Consider the following 17,963-nt stretch of genomic DNA (forward strand, 5'->3'; position numbering starts at 1 on the left):
CTGTTACTATATAAGAAACTATATATATATGACTAATGGGAAGACCAGAACTAAAGAATTCCATCAAAGAATTGTAAGACAAGAGAAAGACAACAGGTAGAGAACTGGAGTGTTTCATCGGTCCCTTTGTAACACCAGGAAGAAGCAAGGACCTCCTGTAGTGAACTTTCATGAGGACATGAATGATAATTACACAGCATGGGCAGGTATAGTTAAGTTTGATATCCATCACTGGAGGAAATATCTACATTGATGAAGTTATGGATTCATTTGATTATTTCAGTTTGTCAACAAATTCAATATAAATAAATGTAAAGTCTTATACTTGGGTATAAAAAATAAATTCCATAAAGACTGGATAGGGAAGTATGACTAAATAACAACTCATATGAGCAAGACCTAGTTGTGTTAGTGGGCTTCACTTTTAATGAGTCAGTATTGTGACATGATAGCCAAAGAAAAAAACTAATACCCATAAGGTAGGAGGTAATAGTCCTGCAGTAGTTAGGAAACTATTGTGACATTTCAGTTCTGTGTACCACATCGTAGGAAGGATATGAATAAAGTGGAGCAAGGAGAATGGTGAGCAGTATGGCAAAGTAATTTGTGACCAAGTTTTTGAGGATTAGTTGAAAGAATTGATGATATTGATAACCTTTGTCATCCAATCCATATCTGTCTTTTCCAAAAAGTTACCAAGAAATAATGTTTAATGGTTTGCTAAAATCTGGGTAAAACATTTTACTAATTTACTAATGTGATAATCTTATATATATTGATCTATCTATATCTAATTTTAGAGATCAGAAAACTTGGTGGTGGTTTGTATATGAATGTGTGGAGGTGGGGGTTGATTGTGTACCATGTGTATTTGAAAAGTAGTTCTATTGTAGAGGAGTTAGCCTTAGTCTGCTTGTCTGTTTATATTACCTTATCCATATCCTAATTGAAGTCATCTATATGTCTTTCTCAAGGTGTTCTTAGCTTAAAGTCTCCCTTTCCCTCTTAACCACTGTTCAGCCTTATTCCTAGGACAGTCAGAATATATACTGATATCTCCCCAAACATCTTACCCTCCAAGTTTATTTATTACTACCATGACTTACCCCTTTATTCTTTCTAAGTCACACATAAAGTCATACATTTGACTTTGCCAGCTTTGTAGGTAGCCTTCTTTAGCCATCTTATTCTTCTCTACTGATTCATTTCATAGATAAAAATCACATGTGGATTGACATGTGGAGCATGAAAATAATCTAATATTCTATATGGCTAAAAATATGTAAACCTAGAGAGAGGTTGAGGCCTGTCTTCAAGGTCACAAAACTAGACTCCAAAATAATAATAATAATAAAAAAGGCTTCAGCATTAATACACTTTGTATTCTAGTTGCATAGACCTTTTCTTAAAATAATCTGCATCCCCTCCATCCCCTTTCATACTAGACTCAAATGGTCTTACCAATCATAATCATCTTCTTTCTTAAAAGCAGTAGTGAAAAAAAATCACATGAAGAGGTTTTTCTTTTTTCTCTTTCACATTAAGTTTTTTGTAGTTTAAGACAGTAATTAGAGGGAATGGATGTCAACAGTCTTCCCCTCTATGATAATCATCTGAGAAGTAGTTATTATATGTTCTTTTATCCCTCTAAAATAATTACTTGAGGAAGAGATAATTTCTCTGAAAGTCTAAAGGTCACTTCTCAATAAAAACCAGCAAAGATATTTGTTAAAACAACCTTTAATGTCTCAACTTTTATGAATCAATACTTTGCTTTATGAGTAGTATGGTTTCATGTATAAATACACATACTTAACATGCATATATAACATATTTTATATTATCTCATTTGATAACAATAATTCTGTGAAGTACGTTTTTATATATGTAATATACATTTATAGAATTTATATAAATGTGTATCCAGATGTGTATATATAGATAATACATATATACATATGTGCGTGTGTGCGTGTGTGTGTGTGTGTGTGTGTGTATAGACAGAGACAGAGACAGAGTGAGCAGAATTTAGACTTCATAGCTTATTTCACTTTACATCTGTGGCTCTGCTCAGTTTCAACTCCATAGGACCCCCTGACAGCTCCCTTCTCCCATCCTTTGGTGTGTTGTCTTCTCCCATTAGATTGTAAGTTCCTTGAGGGTAGGAACTGTTATTATTTTTTATTTATATCTTTAGTACTTAGTACAGTGCTTAACACATAAGGTCTTAATACATGTTTATTCAATTGAATATACATATATATGTATGTATGTCATACACATAAAATTTACCTGGGTTGACAGAGTTGTGAAGATTAAATGAGACAATGTATCTAATGCACTTTGCAAACTTAAAATGCTAAATAAATTCTAGCTATTGTTATGATGTTAATTTTACTTTGGCTAAGAGTTATTTTCTCTTTTTTAAAATGATGAGGATGCAAGAGCAATCTCATGATCCTTCCTTTCCCATCCTGAGAAAAAAAGCTTTAAATCCCTGTGTTTATTCATTTTGTTTTGTTGTTAGCAATATTTCTTTGTTTCTATGTTAAACCAGTCTAATCCAAAATAGGAAGAAAGCAAATATTTAAGATCCTCTTGCTCATAGATATAATTAACTAGCACTTACTAAAAGTAGATAAAGATCCTCTGTTAAGTATTATATCAATTCCCTTTACATAGATATACTTTTTCTATTTGTGTGATTTAGGAGAAAAATTTGTACTAAAATAAGAGAACACACATATACATTTATAGCTATCATTTTTGTATTATTACTTTTGTTAAAAAGTAACACCTCAGTGATTATTGTTCACCATTTTTAATTAATATAGGTTATCTAGTTTCCACGTATTTTCATTGTTCGTTAAAGTTAGTAAGAGCTCATAAAAAAGCACATTTCTGAAAAAATTTCCTTTCTTAAATTAGGTCTGAAGAAAGATAATAGTACTTCTTTAGAGAACCAGGCTTTCAGACTGCTATCAAGTTATATTTTTTATTTGGACCCCATAGTTAAGGCAGATAGTAACTTTACCATCCCTTTAAGAAAGTAATCTCTATAATGTACATAAAAAAAGGACTACAGTCCTACACTCAGGTTATTGCTTTATTATTATTAATTATTATAAAAGTTGTATGACAGCAGTTGGATTCAGCAGTGCATCAGAAACCACAGATCTATCAGATTTGGTGGAACATAACCCCAGTTGGAAGTGTCAAAGACCTAAATAAGTAACTGTGTTCCTCCTACTTCTAACTCTCCTACTCCTCTTCTCTCATCTTCTCATAAATGACATGCTTCTCCAATTGCTTCTTCTCTTCTTCCATTCCAGAATACCCCCCTCCCCATCTTTTCCCATTCTGTTCTAGTCTTTGATGACTATTCTTAGCCAAGGGTAACCTCCCCCCCAACTTGGACTCTTCATCCTTTCCCCTTATATTCTCTAGAAACGTGCCATGATTGATTTCCAGTTAAAAGCAAGCAGGAATTTTTGTTGACATCTCAGAATATTCCAGTTTTTGCTTATCACTAAGTCCTTTGTGGGCAGTATGACAAACTTTCTCTATGCCCCACCCATTCAAACTTCTTGAAGGCAGGGACTGTTTTCAGTTTTTTGGTTTGTAACATTGTTTCTCTGGCTTCTACAGTTTTAATGCCAGGTCTGTTACATTGTCCCACTGTCCATAACCCAGGTTCTCTGAAAGGGCTGGGAATTTAACTTCTCTGAATAGGCTAGAATTCCCATCAATTGTGTTCCCCAATTTTGGGGGCAAATAACTTGCACTCCACTTCCATTGAACTACTTAGGTTAGTTTTTATTTAAAATAACATGAGAGACAGCTAGGTGTTGCAGTGGATAAAGCACCAGCCCTGGTGCTTGAGTTCAAATTTGATCTCAGACACGTAACACTTCCTAGCTGTGTGACCCTGGGCAAGTCACTTAACCTCAATTGCCTCAACCAAAAATAAAAAATAAAAAAAAAGAAAAGAAAATAACATGAGGAAAATAAAAACACATTCACCCCAGTAGCAGAGAGCCTAATCCTTCCTACATTATTTCACTTTCTAGGAAGTCTCAGTTCTGACCTAGCTTTTATCCTACCAAATTTAAGGCTATCCTGAGCCATTTCTGGGCTGGCTGTAACATCTGGCCTGGAGTTCTGCACTCCAAAGTCCATTTCCTGTACCTAGAACTGAAAAGAACAAATGAAAAAGGACAAAATTCCAAGCTCATTTCTTGGGGCCACTTGTAGATAGATGCAAATGCTGGGAAAGAGTACAATTGTATTGGGTCAGGTAGATTTAAAGACACAGACAATTTTGACTGCATAGCCCATTTTAAAGGCTGCTCCCAGTCACGTAATAGGCAAATTCAGAATGTTCAGGCATGTTTTAGTTCTCCTGTCTCTCAGAAGCAGTTTTGATTGTTTTCCATATGTGACACAATTTTCATTGGTTTAGGCATGTGTCAAATCTCCATTACACTTGTATTCACAGCACTTAGCACCCTACCTGGCACATAGTGAGCCCAACTTAATAAATGCTTTTCCTTGATTGATTTTGTTGCACCTCCAATCTGATTCTTCTTCTGCCTACTTGACTGCTCTTTCAGTCTCTCCTTCTGGATCATCATTTGTGCCTTATAACTTAACTTCGATGACTTAGAAGATTCTTTCCTGGGCCTTCTTCTTTATCTACATTCTTTCCCTTGATAACATGTTGAGTACAGTTCCAAATTGCTTGTGAACGGTTGGATCATTTCATAGGCCTACTAACAGTGCATTAGTCTTGTCTTTCCACATCTCCTCCAAAAATTTTCCATTTTTTGGTCATCTTTCCTAATTTGATTGTAAAACTTTATAGTTATTTTAATGTGTATTTCTTCTTTTGAAAATCATCTATACCTTGCCTTTGATAATTTATCAGGGAATGGTTTTTGTATGTTTATATCAATTGCTTATATATCTTGGATATCAGATCTTTAGTAGAGAAATTTACTTAACTTTTTTCTTGCAGTTAACTGTTTACCGTCTAATTTTAATTGCATTAATTTTGTTTGTGCAAAATGTTTTCAATTTTATAGTCTTCTTTTCAAGGTCTTTTCCCCATTAAAATGTTATTAATATCATTTGATTTTATACCACCTGTATTTTCCAATATATTTTCCCACCTCCCTTTTGAAAAAAATTCTCCCTTATAAAAAAGAATTAAAAAAAAAGAAAGAACAAACAGTTTAGTAAAACAAATCATGATATTAATTAAGTCTGACATTCAGGGCTTTATACCCATAATCTTTTAATTTTGCAAGAAAAGAGGGGAGATCTAAGTTTATTTCTTTATGCCCTTTCATTTTTTCTGTGTTCCATCAGTACTTGACATTCACTGCACTGGCATTCCATCTTCTGTCCTGCAGCTGTATAATATATTCTCTCACTTCTATCTCTTAGATTTCCTAAGTATCTGCACATACAATTCATGAGCCACTATAGAAAGCCTTTCCTGTCTTGATTATTGCTGATTTCTTCTTCCTTAAAGATATGTATTGAGAGTAGGTAATATAGATTTGGAAAGGAAGTTAGAGCCACTCTGAAAATTAAGAGAGGACTCTGAAAATTAAGACTAAGGGCTATTTTATTCAGTAGAAATTGAAAGAATCTCTGAATATTTTTTTAGTAGGTAGGATCCAGGCTGTATACCAGGAAGACTAACATGGCAATGGTATAAAGATGATTTAAGGGAAGACACTAGAGAAAGGAAGACAGATTAAATTAAAAATCAAATCAACAATTATCTATGGGTCTCCTACTATGTGCAAAGTACTCTGCTAGATGTTATTTGATTACAGAGGACAATTTTTTCCTAATGGAATTCATCTACTCTGTTATAATGGAGGTCAATATGGAAATTGATTTCTCAGCAAACTTTATCTTTGACCCATTAATTTAGGGATAGACGTATAGTTGAGTACCATTTCTGCATACTAGACACCAAGAACCTGGTAGAACCTTGTCTTGCACCCCATCCCCAATTACTTCTGTAAACTGGTATTTAAAAATAAAAACAAATCTTTTTTTTTTTTTAAATCAGGAATTTACTGGATAATTTTAAATAATGAAACGAATTAATTCCCTGAAAAAAGAATAATTAAATCTGAAGGATAGGTTTTCAAGTGATGAAGTTTAAAAATAGAAAGAAAGCAATTCCACTAGTTTATACTTAGAACTTGTCTATTTTTTTTTCTTCCACTTCCAAATCTTATCAACTTCCTTTTGTCTCTCTGAGAAATATTATCCTTGTTGGGTTTCATCCCATTCTTCCTTTTGCAGTTCTTGCTGTCTGGAAAAATATATTTAGACAGTATATTTATAAGCATCATCAAAATTCATACCCAACAGGCAGGCTGTCTTTCTGTAGATTACTTACCCTTCCTCTTACATCACCAAGCTAAATATACATGTATATGTCGAGTCTTTACTTTTCTATTTCTTTGGTAAAATATTTTGGGAAAATCTTTTGACCCTTTTGGCCTCAGTTTCCACACCTGTAAGATAAGGGAATTTAAGATTCTTAAATTCCTTCTAACTTTGATATTGTATTCCTATAGAGCATTTGACCCAAGTGCACGGATTAGAAAGAAATCGTAGACTTTGCTACGGACTTGGGCTCCACCAAGTCTGTCGCAGAGGTGGGCTTTTCCCATTCCCACCCCAAGAACGGAATGGCAAATTTCTCTCCTTTCTCTGGGGCAGGGATGTGATGACAACGTGATCGCATCTTTCCACCTCGGAGCCTGAATTGCTCGAATAAGTCATGCAAAGACCCAACTTCCTAGCCCCCTCTTCCGCACTAAGCTGGCCACCGTGGCTGCTCCGGCTTTCCGACTCAGATCACTCATTCCTTGATAAGGGAAGGGAGGGAAACAGCGTTATCGAGGGGCACTAGGACCCGTAGGGAAGTGCCGGCGGCGTAGGCTTCGCTCCTCCACGCCCCCTCAGGCCCTACCCCGCTACACGTTGGGGGCGGGGTTCTCACGGCCCGGGGGAAGGAGGAGGAGGAGGAGAGGGCGGTGCTTCATGCGCGTGCGGCCGCTCGGGCTCGGCGGGCTGGCGGCTAGGGGCGGTGCTTGCTGGCCTCTAGCTGCGGGGCGGAGGCGGAGGAGGCGGCGAAGGGGGGCGCCGGCCGCTCGGGCTGTCGGTCCCCGGGGTTCGGCGAGTGGGCGGTGCCGGAGTTGCCTGGACAGGCTGGGCATTAGGGCCCCGGCGGAGCTCGCTCCCCAGGCCGCGCTGGGCGGGGTGCGAGGCGGGCAGGAGCGGGCCCCGGAGGCAGCGGCTGCGCCCTGAGCCGGGGAGGAGCCGCAGCCGGAGCCGGAGCCGGAGCCGGAGCCGGAGCCGGAGCCGGGGGCGGGGGCCTTGGCCAGGGTGCCGGAGCGCCGGGGTCAGGCGGTTGTTGGGGTCGGTGTGTGGGTCGCTCAGCCAGTCCTTCGGTCAGTCACCCGGGCTGGGGCTGTTGGGCAGCCGGCAGTGAGGGCGGCGGCCCCACTGCCCTGCTCCTCCTCCCCCGCGCCCGGTGCTCGGAGCCCGGCGCCGCCGCCGCCGCCGCTGCCGCTGTGATTGGGTGGAAGATGGCGCTGGGCGGATGGAAATCCTAATGACAGTCTCCAAATTTGCTTCCATCTGTACCATGGTAGGTGGGAGCTGCGTCGGGAGCGGGTGTCCCGGGGGAGCCCCTGACCTTCTCCCGCCCGCGGCCGCCCCGGACACCGCGGGGCCTAGGGCGGCCCCCGGGCTGGAGGAGATGGGCGCCGGGGCCAGGCTGCGCGAGGAGGAGGAGGAAGGTGAGGGTGGCTTATGGGCTTCTCGGAGGAGAGGAGACGAGAGTAGAGGCTGCGTTTAGAGGAGACACCGGTCGGCTTGGAGAGCTTGGACACTGGGGCAGTGGGAGCCATTAAAGGCCTCCCCGGACCGGCCGGTGTGTGCGTGTATGCGTGCTCGCGCGTGTGTAAGAAAGGTAGTGGAGGCTCCTCTCCGAGCGTGTGTGTGTGTGTGTGTGTGTGTGTGAGATAGCGTGTAGGTGTGACAGACTGGAGGTTTTCTCCCCCCTCTTCCTTTCGTGTCTCTGTGTGTCTAGGTTATCGTAGGCCTTCCCTCTTAGCATATGTGTGTGTGTGTGTGTGAGAGAGATTGGAGACGTGCATATTTGCAAGCTATTGAAGGTTTTTCCTTTACCGTGTGTGTGAGAGCAATTGCACTTTTATTTCGTCAGCTGGGGTGAATGGGCGATTGAGGCGGCTCCACTCTTTAGCACAGTGTGTGTGTACACAGCGTGTGTAAGTTAATTGCAGCTCTTTCCCTCAACATGCGATTATGAGAGTTTGGAGGGGTGTGTGTAAGTTATCAGAGGTCTCAGTTTGTGTGTGAGTTATTGGAAGTCTGTCTATTCAGCATGCGTATGTGAGAGTTTGGAGGCGTGTGTGTTTGTAGGCTATTGGAGGCTTCCCTTCAGCGTGTATGAGAGAGATACCAGACTCTAGTTCTTTTAGCGAGTGTGTGTTTGTGTGTATGTGTAAGCGCGTGTGCGCGCGCACAGGATATTAAGAGGCAAGATATTGGAGGCTTTCTCCTCCACTTATGTGTGCATGAGAGATTGGAGGCTCCCCTGCCAGTGTAAGGTTTATGTATGTGAGGCTTAAGATAGTGGAGCTTTCCGCCTTAGTTGTTACTACAGGGTCTCATAGGTATGTAGAAGGTTCCCATTCTGTGGGGGGGTCTGTGTGTATTTGTAATTATTAAAAGTCTCTTCTCAATTGAGAAATGGAATTGAGAGGTCTTCTTGGATTTTGAGGGTGATTGGGAAATTGTGGATCATGAGCAATTACTTCTGGGGTGAAACCTTAGTAATTCTTTTTTTGGGAAAGAGTTTTAAGCCTTTTTTGGAAGAGGAAGAAAAGATTTGTGAGGTTTGAGGGCAGTGACTGGAGTAGGGGAGATGGAAATGAATAGAGCTAAAAACAAACAATTTAAAACTTTGTCTGATTGTGAAAGAATCTTCCAAATTGTGTTGATAAGAAATCTATTCCTTCTGAGGAGATAGATAAAATTGGGTAGGTTTTTGTTTTTGTTTTTTCTTCATGCTTGAAGGATCCTCCAACCTGTTAACTATTGTGGGTTGAAAAAGATGTTCTGGTTTGTTTAAATGTAAAAATTTAGAAATTTGTGTTGCTGAAGAATTTTTCCTTATTTTCTATTTTTAATTTGCTGAGGAGTTCTTGGAATGAAATGCTTGCCTCTTTTTTCCAAACAAAAGTAGACCATGACTGCTCAGGTAGTAGCTTGTTATCTCAATGCAAATTACTTTAAAAAACTTCATTGATAACTCTTAACTTCTGGAATGTGCCAAACCTATCTGTACTTATTTAATTTACAGTATCTCTATCCAGAGACTGATGGGAACATGGTTTTATTCTGTGATAACCTAAAAAAAACAAAGCAAAAAACTTTACTCTTCACAACAAATGTACCCAGTGTCTGTTCAAAACTGGTTTTTAAACGTTATTCTAAGTCAACATTTATTAAGTAGTTCCTGTTTGCCTGGACTGGGACTGGCTGTAGGGATACAAAGACAAAAACAAAACAAGCTTTGTCCTCAGGGAGCTTACATTTCATGGGGGAATTAAAAATCTACTTATTCAGTAAATATAGTCTATTTACTTATATATATAATTTGGAGGTGGGTGGTTGTAAGCTGGGAGAGATCAATGAAAGGCCTTACAGGTGCAGGAAACACTTAACTTGTGCTTTGAAGGAAGTTAGGAATTTTAAGCACGGATTTCAACATATGTATGGAGATTAATGATGGGATGCTCTTTACCTGGAACTACAAATAGAACATTTTGTTGAATACGTAAAGGAAAGAAATGTATAGTAAGCCTGGAAAGGTAGGTTGGAATTAGATTTGAAGAACTTCAGAAATCTGAGGAATTCTTATTTGTTCCTAAATCTAGCCCAAAATTTCTTAGGCTAGGGAGTGTTGGTCAGAAGTGTTTAAGGTATATCAATTTGGTAATTGTTTGGAGGATACATAGAAATGGGGAAGGAGTGAATGCAGGGAAACTAAGAGACAATTAGTCCTGGGAAAAGGTGATAAAGACCTGAGCCTGCTGGTGGCCATGTAAGTATAGATTAGGAAATTGCTTTCTGATAACTTTGTGGAGGTACTCAAGATTTTTAAATTGACTGAAATTGAGAGGTACTGGAGAATTGTTGAGGATGGCACAGATTATACAAGCCTGAGTGACTAGAAGAATAGTTGCTGTTTCAACAGAAGTTGGAAATTGGGAAGAGGGAGGGGGTTGTGGAGAAAGATGAATTTTGTTTTGGATATTTTGATTTGTGGAAATATGTAGTAGATGAAATAACTGAAACTGACATACTAGGGCTGGAAATATAGTTCTGAAACAATCTGCTTAAACTTTAAAGACGTGTGTGTTTGTGTGTGTATGTATGTATTTGTGTGTGTTTGTATTGAGTACCTGAAAGGACAACAGTATTATAATGGAGAGTTATAATACTAGATTATAGGCAGGGGAAAAAGTTACTCTTTGAAAAATAGATGGACCCAGTTTAGGGTCATAGGTTTTGAAATCTTTATTCCTTTCACCAGCCCTTTAAAAGATCACAAATATGTAACTAAAGGAAGGACTTTGAATTGTCAGAAGATATGTGTGGTGGTTTCTTTTAATTTGTATAGCATCTTTAAGGAATGAAAGATCAGAGCATGAAAAGCACTTAAATCAGATGGCATTCTAGACTCTGCCAAGGAATAAACCTCTGAGGAAGAGAACCAAAAGAGCTGAAAGAAATCATAAAATGGCTATTTTTAAAAGTATTTATAGAATTAAGGAAAATGTGTAACTCATCCAAACAGTGATTATTTTTTTTCAAATGCTGCTGTTTTAAATAGAATTTAGGCAAACCTTTGGAGATGTTTCTCTTAATAGAGAGCTAAATGTGACTTGGACCTAGATATCAATTCTAATGCTATTTTTGGCGCTTGCTGTTTGCATGACTACAAGTCATGTACCCTTTGAGCCTTAGTTTCTACATCTATAAGATGGGGATAATATCTGTAGTAACTATCTCAAGAGTTTTTGTGAGGCTTGAATATATAAAGCATCTTACACATTTTAAAGTACTATAGTATTATTATTATTAAATGTTATTCACTTTTGCTTTCTAATGTCTTTTAGGCTAATCATTTGTAGATATAATAGTTTTTTTTTAAGGTGTTTAATAAAGGTTTATTGAATTGAATTGAGTCTTTAGAAATATGATACAAAGTTGGGGTTTGGTAAATTTTTTTTAATAGCTTTTTATTGACAACATATGCACGGGTAATTTTTCAACATGGTCCCTTGCAATCACTTCTGTTCCAACTTTCCCTTCCTTCCCTCCATCCCCTCTCCTAGATGGCAGGCAGTCTCATACATGTTAAACATGTTAAAATATATCTTAAATACAATATATGTGTACATATTTATACAGTTATCTTGTTGCACAAGAAAAATCGGATTTAGAAAGGTAAAAATAAACTGGGAAGAAAAACAAAAATGTAAGCAATCCATAGTAGTGGTTTTTTAAAAAATCAGCTCCATTTCAGGATGAAGTAAGGATAATTTGCCAACAAGGCAGTTCAAATAGAAGATAATATTAGAGAGGCTGAGATTGCAAGAAGCATCATGGTATATATAATTAGTTAACTTCACAGAACAATCAATGGGAATGTGTGAACTATTTAGCTTTGCTTCTTACATAGTAGACAACTTTTGAATGAATTAAAAATTTCCATTTCAAAAGTGTCCTTTGTTTGCTTTCTCAAGAGTATCTGCAAAACTGTAGGCCAGTGAACTTGACTTTAATGATCCATTCTAGAATTTTCCTAGAAATCAAAGAGAAAGTTATTGAACATCTAGAAGAGGAAGTAGATAGTGATTACATATGAGTTAGCATAGTTTCAAGAACAGGCCATGCCATACTAATTTCTTTTCCTTTTCTGCCATGGTTCCTAATTGATATATCAATAGGGATAAATGTGAGGTTTAATATTTGGATAAAAAAAACTAACGACATGTATAGGAGGGAGGAAGCATGATGAAACAGTTATTTTGAGATCTACAGGAGGGGTAGATATTAGTGAATTACTTGTTCAATAAGAGGCAGCCAGTATTAATGTAGCAGCCAAAAAAAGTTAATGTGATCTTGGGCTGTATTAAAAGAGGCAGGATTTCAAGGATTAGGGTGGTGATAGTTTCATCATGCCTTTGTTCTGATCAGATCTTATTTAAAGTATTGTGTTCAGTTCAGTGTTTTCAAAAGATGATTTTATAGTAAGATGGAGGGGAAAACCAAGATGCTTAAGGACCTTGAATCCATGTCACATGAGGATCACTTGAAACAACTTCTGATATGTTTAGCTTGGAGAAAAGAGAGGAAACAAGATATTTGCCTTTAACTACTTGAAGGACTGTCACTTCAAAGAGGAGCTTTTCTTGTTTTGTTGGATCCCAAAAGTATTGAACTAGGAACTATCTATAGAAATTGCCAAGAGGCAAATTTGGTCTTATTATCAAGAACTACCTTGTGAACAGATCTATTTATTACTAGAATGAAATGTTTTAAGAGATTTTTTTTTCCCTTTGAGGGAATTGATCTAGCAGAAGTTAAGTTGGATGACTACTTGTCCGGTATATTATAATGGAAATTTGTTTTGAGTACAAATTGGAATGGATGATCACAGAAGTCCCTACTCTCAGATTCCTTGATTTGCCTCTGACAAATGTATGACTCTAAACAAGCTACTTAAACTCTCAGTGTCCAAGTTAGGTAGTCAAGACTCTTTAAGTTGCCGATGTTGATAAGGATTGGGGGGGGGGGGGCAGTTTTCTCAACGGGTACTTTCCAATGCCAATGAAATCACAAGCTGATTCCCCTTCCCCCTCTAGGCAATTGGGGTTAAGTGACTTGCTCAGGGTCACACAGCTAAGCAGTATCAAGTGTCTGAGGTCAAATTTGAACTCAGGATCTCCTGACTTCAGGGCTGGTGCTCTGTCCACTGCACCATCTAACTGCCTTTAAGCTTGGTTTAAAAAAAAATAAAAAATTACTTTTTTTTTTTTTTGGGGGGGGGGGAAGGTGTTTCTGTGGTCTATTAATTTTAACATGGTCCTACAAAATTATAATTTTCAAGATAATTTAATTAACATTTGGGTATATTAATCATTCCACTGTATTTACTTAAACATTCATTTGGGAAAATAATAAAACCTGAATAATAAAGAGCTCTTTGATATATATGGTTGGTTAAACATTGAAAGTGAATATTTTTGGGCCATGAAAAGGTTTGTTGGTAGAATAAGCATTATAACATCTTATACTATAAAGTTCTTAATATTCCAAAAGAATCAGAATTAGATAGTTAGAACTCAGAGATCATTTAGTTTAATCTTCACTTAAAATATGAATCTTTTTGAGATAATCCCTGACAAATGTTCATCATCCTCTGCAGTCCCATCTACACCTTCAGTTGTTTAAGAAATTTTGCCATTGTGTTGAGCTGGAATCTTCCACCCTACAGATGTTTTTTTCATTTTCTTTTCCTTTAAGGCCAAACAGAATGAATTTAATGGCATTTTTTCTCTTCTTTCCCAAGCCTTCCACCTCTTCAGACGTGTGAACACCATGTCCTCTTATTAAGTCTTTTTCTAGGCTAAAATATCCTTGGATCTTAAAATCTATGCCTATATGACATCATTTGTGGTTTTCTCCCTCTTTGGAAATGTTTCAGCTTGTTAATGTGTCTAAAATATGATACTCAGAATTGGACACAATAATCTAGAGTGATTAAAGGTCAGAGTACTATGGGACTATAATTTCCTTTATTTTGGATAATGTGCTTCAATTAATGGATATTACATTGTTCTCCCTTCCTGAAGTTTCTTTCCTTCAAATGTTCTACATATCTTCCATAGTGATTTTCCTAAAGCGTATATGATTTCCTGTGCTTTTAATATCAAATATTCCTTCAAATGTTCTACATATTTTCCTAAAGCATATGTGATTTCCTATGCTTTTAATATCAAATATAAATTCTTCTGTTTGGCATTTAAAGTTAACAGTCTGGCCTCTATGTTTCCAACCTCATTGTAAATTATTCCCTTTTCTTCATGTTTCTATTCAACTATACTAGTTGTTGCTTGCCACTGTTGCTTCATTTCCCATCTTTTTTGCCTTTGTACTGGCTATTACCCCATTCTTGTATGTACTACTTCACCTTTGTCTCTTAGAACTACTTGTATACTTCAAAACTCAGCTCGCAGTGCATACATGAAAACTTTCCTGATCTTTTGTGTTTTATATATCTAATGTCTATATATATAAACACATGTATACACTATATATGTATATATGTCTATGTGTTGTTTCCTTAGTAAAATGTAAGTTACTTGAGCTCAAATCCATTTGTACTTTTGTTTTTGTATATTTGGATTATAAGGTACTGTTTGAAACATTAATAATTGCTTGTTGATTAATTACAACATCCTATTGTTGACATTTCACTTTCAGTCCATCAAAATCCCTAGGGTTTTTTTTTTTAATTGTTGTGTAGTTTTGCATTTAAGTTTATGACTTAATACTAAGTTTATTTTATTTGATAGCTTCTGTATACTCTTCTGTTAAATCTTGATTTTGTTTTCTAATGTAATAGCTATTCTTATAATTTGTAAATGTGATAAGCATGTCTGTTATCTGTAATTTTAAACCATTTATCAGAATGTTGCATAGAACTCAGATGATGATGATTCGATTGACATCAAGATCTTCATCCAGGGTTACTTTCATTGATCATACCTATTTATTGGGCTATATTTCTTAGTTCTGAACTCATTTAGTATGATCCAGTCATTATCTTTCTTTTTATCCTAAAGGTTAGGATAAGAAATTAGAAATTGTCAAGTGCCTTGCAAAAATTTACTATAATTATTTGTAATCGTATCTTGGTTTTCTACTTTAGTAATCTCGTAAAAAAGAAAAAATGTAGTGTGATATTTTTATGATCAAGGCAGTGCTAGGCATTGGGGATAAAAAGGTCAAAAATGAAGTAGTCCTTGTTCTTAAGAAGCTGGTAGTATATTATCCCATCCTTAAAGTATAACCTTATTTATAGATAACTTATTTTTGTCTTTTAGAAGCAGTGTGGCATGGTAGATAAAATGTTCAATTTGAAGCCACCAAGTGTTGGATTTGAATAACTCCTCAGAATAGCTATGTGACCCTGGGCAAGTCACTTACTCTATAATCCTATTTCCTCATTTGTAAAACGGATAAAACAGTACTTATGATAATTGTTTTATCAAATGAGATAATTAAAGTGCCATGCACATCTTACAGCACTATGTAAATGTTAGCTATTATTAACTACAGCTATTATATTTGAGAATAATAGAACATTTCAGGACAAAAGGGAATTGCAGCACAAAAGAAAACAATTCCATATTTCTAGTAATTGTAGAATCTTATTCCCCTTTTTCACAAAGTAGTAAAATTCTGTAAGGGAAAGTAATGGCAAAGTTTTTCCACTGTTGGAGTGATAGATGGAAACCTTCATGAATGTAGTGCCTACATCTTTGCTTGGAGCTTACCTTATTTCCATAGTTGCGTAGTGCTTCCATATATCTCTTTGCACTCTGTAGGAATTAAGAAAGCTGAAGTTTGTCACTAGTTGTTGCCTTCAGGGTAGAGAGAACTATAGCTATCCTCTAACCTGCTTGGCTGAGCAGAATAACCCTCCCTGCCCTGGAAAGGCAAGTGTTGTCTTGCCCTTTTCTAGCCCCAATGCTGCCTTGGGATAAAATGTAGCTTTTAAAAATTTTGGTACATTTTTATAGATGTCTTTTGAATATCATAGTCATTTGTATATAACTTTTCCTTTTCCTCTATACCTTTTCTTGAAAATACAGTAAAGGAACAAACATTAAGCATCTTTCTCTATGCCAGGCATTGTGCTCAAGTGTTTTCAAATATTATTTCATTTGTTCTTAACAACTCTAGGAGGTAGGGTGCTATTATCATGAGGAAATTGAAGCCAACTGAAGTGACTTGCCTCTGATCACAAAACTATTATTTGAGGGCACACTTGAACTCTGAACTGACCTTAGGCCCAGGACTGTATCCATTGGACCATTTAGCCGCTTTCTAACAAAAAGAATTAAGTCAAAACAACTGACACAGGGAATTCATCTTATAGTGCATGCAACATTCTGTATCCATAGTCCCCCAAAGCTATTTCTCCAAAGATTGGAGGGAAACTGAGTTTTCTCTGGAAACAAGTTGTTTTGGTTTTGTTCATTGTGTCTGTGTTTTCTTATTAGTGTTCACTTCATTCTCTATACCACTAGTTCATATATTTACTGTTTCTGAGAAATTTTCATATTTGTTTTTTCTTATAGTGTAAATACTTCATTATGTTTCTTCCTATACTGTACTTTGTTCACATTTTCCCCAACTAATGGTCATCTTTTTTTTTTCTGACATGAAAAAGTACTGCCATGAATATTTTGGGATATATGGGCCGTTCTGTATTGTCTTTGATGTCTTTGGGTTTTTGGTTACTGAGGACTCTTTATCAAAGGTTATGAGCAGTTTTAGGAGACTTTCTTTCATAGTTCTGAAATGGTTTGCTTAATTCACAAGTCTACTAATATGTTTTTTTTTTTTTATAGTGCCTGACTTTTCATGTTTCCTCCATTATTGCCATATTTTTTCATTTTTGCTGATTTGCTGATTGTTCATTTTAAAGTAGACCTTTAGTGCAGTTTTAATTTGGATTTCTCTTATTAGTGATTTAGAAGAGTTTTTCATATTGCAGTTTGCAATCTTTTGAAAACTATCCTTTCTTCGGGTCTCTGTAGGGTTCCCAACATGCAGCATTTCTTTTTCAGTTCTTCCCACCTTCTGTTTGTTCTCTTAATCCTCTTCCCTCAAATTTATGTTTATTTATATTTAAGTAAAACATTTGTTTCTATTTTATTTTGAGTAGAATTTGAGCTTCTTGATCAGGTTTTTGTTTTTGTTTTGTAATCCAGTGCTTAACATAGTGTCTGGAACATACATGCTTCTTAGCAAATGCTAATTGAGTTGAATATATTTTCTTTATTATTTACTGGGGATTGACTTTTGATCTTCAGAATTTGTGTTAGTTGCCTTTCTTGGTCACCATATTTTTATCAGAAGATTCTTTGTTTTTATGAACTCACTCCAGCTTGTAGTGGTCAACATTTTTCTTGTCTAAATGTTTACAAACCATTGCTTTATTTTATTTTTTTTCCCTTTATTTATTTTGTGTGTGTGTGTGTGTGTGTTTCAAGTTTTTTTTTAACAACTTTTTATTGACAGAACCCATGCCAGGGTAATTTTTTACAAAATTATCCCTTGCACTCCCTTCTGTTCCGATTTTTCCCCTCCCTCTCTCCACCCTCTCCCCCAGATGGCAAGCAGTCCTATACATGTTAAATAGATTACAGTAGATCTTGGATACAATATATGTGTGCAGAACCGAACAGTTTTCTTGTTGCTCAGGGAGAATTGGATTTAGAAGGTATAAATAACCTGGGAAGAAGAACCAAAAATGCAAGAAGTTTACATTCATTTCCTAGTGACAAACCATTGCTTTAATCGTTCTGTAGTTTAATCAGAAAATTTATGTCAGGCTCAAATTTGAATTATCTTTTTCATTCCTCCTTTTGAAATGCAGATAATCTTTTGAGTTTGCCTATTTGCCCCAGTTTCAATGAGATTGTAGTAGTAATGACCTTTAATAATTTATGACCTACTTATAAGTGTTGAGTAAGTATTCTTGATTCTATTTTGATTCTTAAATCTACCTTTCCTGTCACAGTCTCTCTGCCAAC

At 36.8% G+C, this 17,963-nt stretch overlaps 1 protein-coding gene across 3 annotated transcripts in view; it reads left to right on the forward strand.

The window, feature by feature from the left end:
• Positions 1-564: 564 nt before the first annotated feature.
• USP12 (ubiquitin specific peptidase 12) overlaps positions 565-17,963 on the forward strand; it is a 115,255-nt gene continuing 97,856 nt past the window's right edge. Inside the window, exon 1 of one of the 3 annotated variants that reach the window (XM_031960759.1) lies at positions 565-582. In XM_031960759.1, the coding sequence (XP_031816619.1) occupies positions 580-582 (3 nt within the window). In that variant the 5' untranslated portion in view covers positions 565-579. Of the gene's footprint in view, positions 583-7,153; positions 7,685-17,963 lie in introns of those variants that run through there. The other 2 variants (XM_012545210.2, XM_012545208.2) reach the window with 2 other exon arrangements.

Source organism: Sarcophilus harrisii, chromosome 3 (genome assembly GCF_902635505.1).
Source record: "Sarcophilus harrisii chromosome 3, mSarHar1.11, whole genome shotgun sequence".
NCBI lineage: Eukaryota > Metazoa > Chordata > Mammalia > Dasyuromorphia > Dasyuridae > Sarcophilus > Sarcophilus harrisii.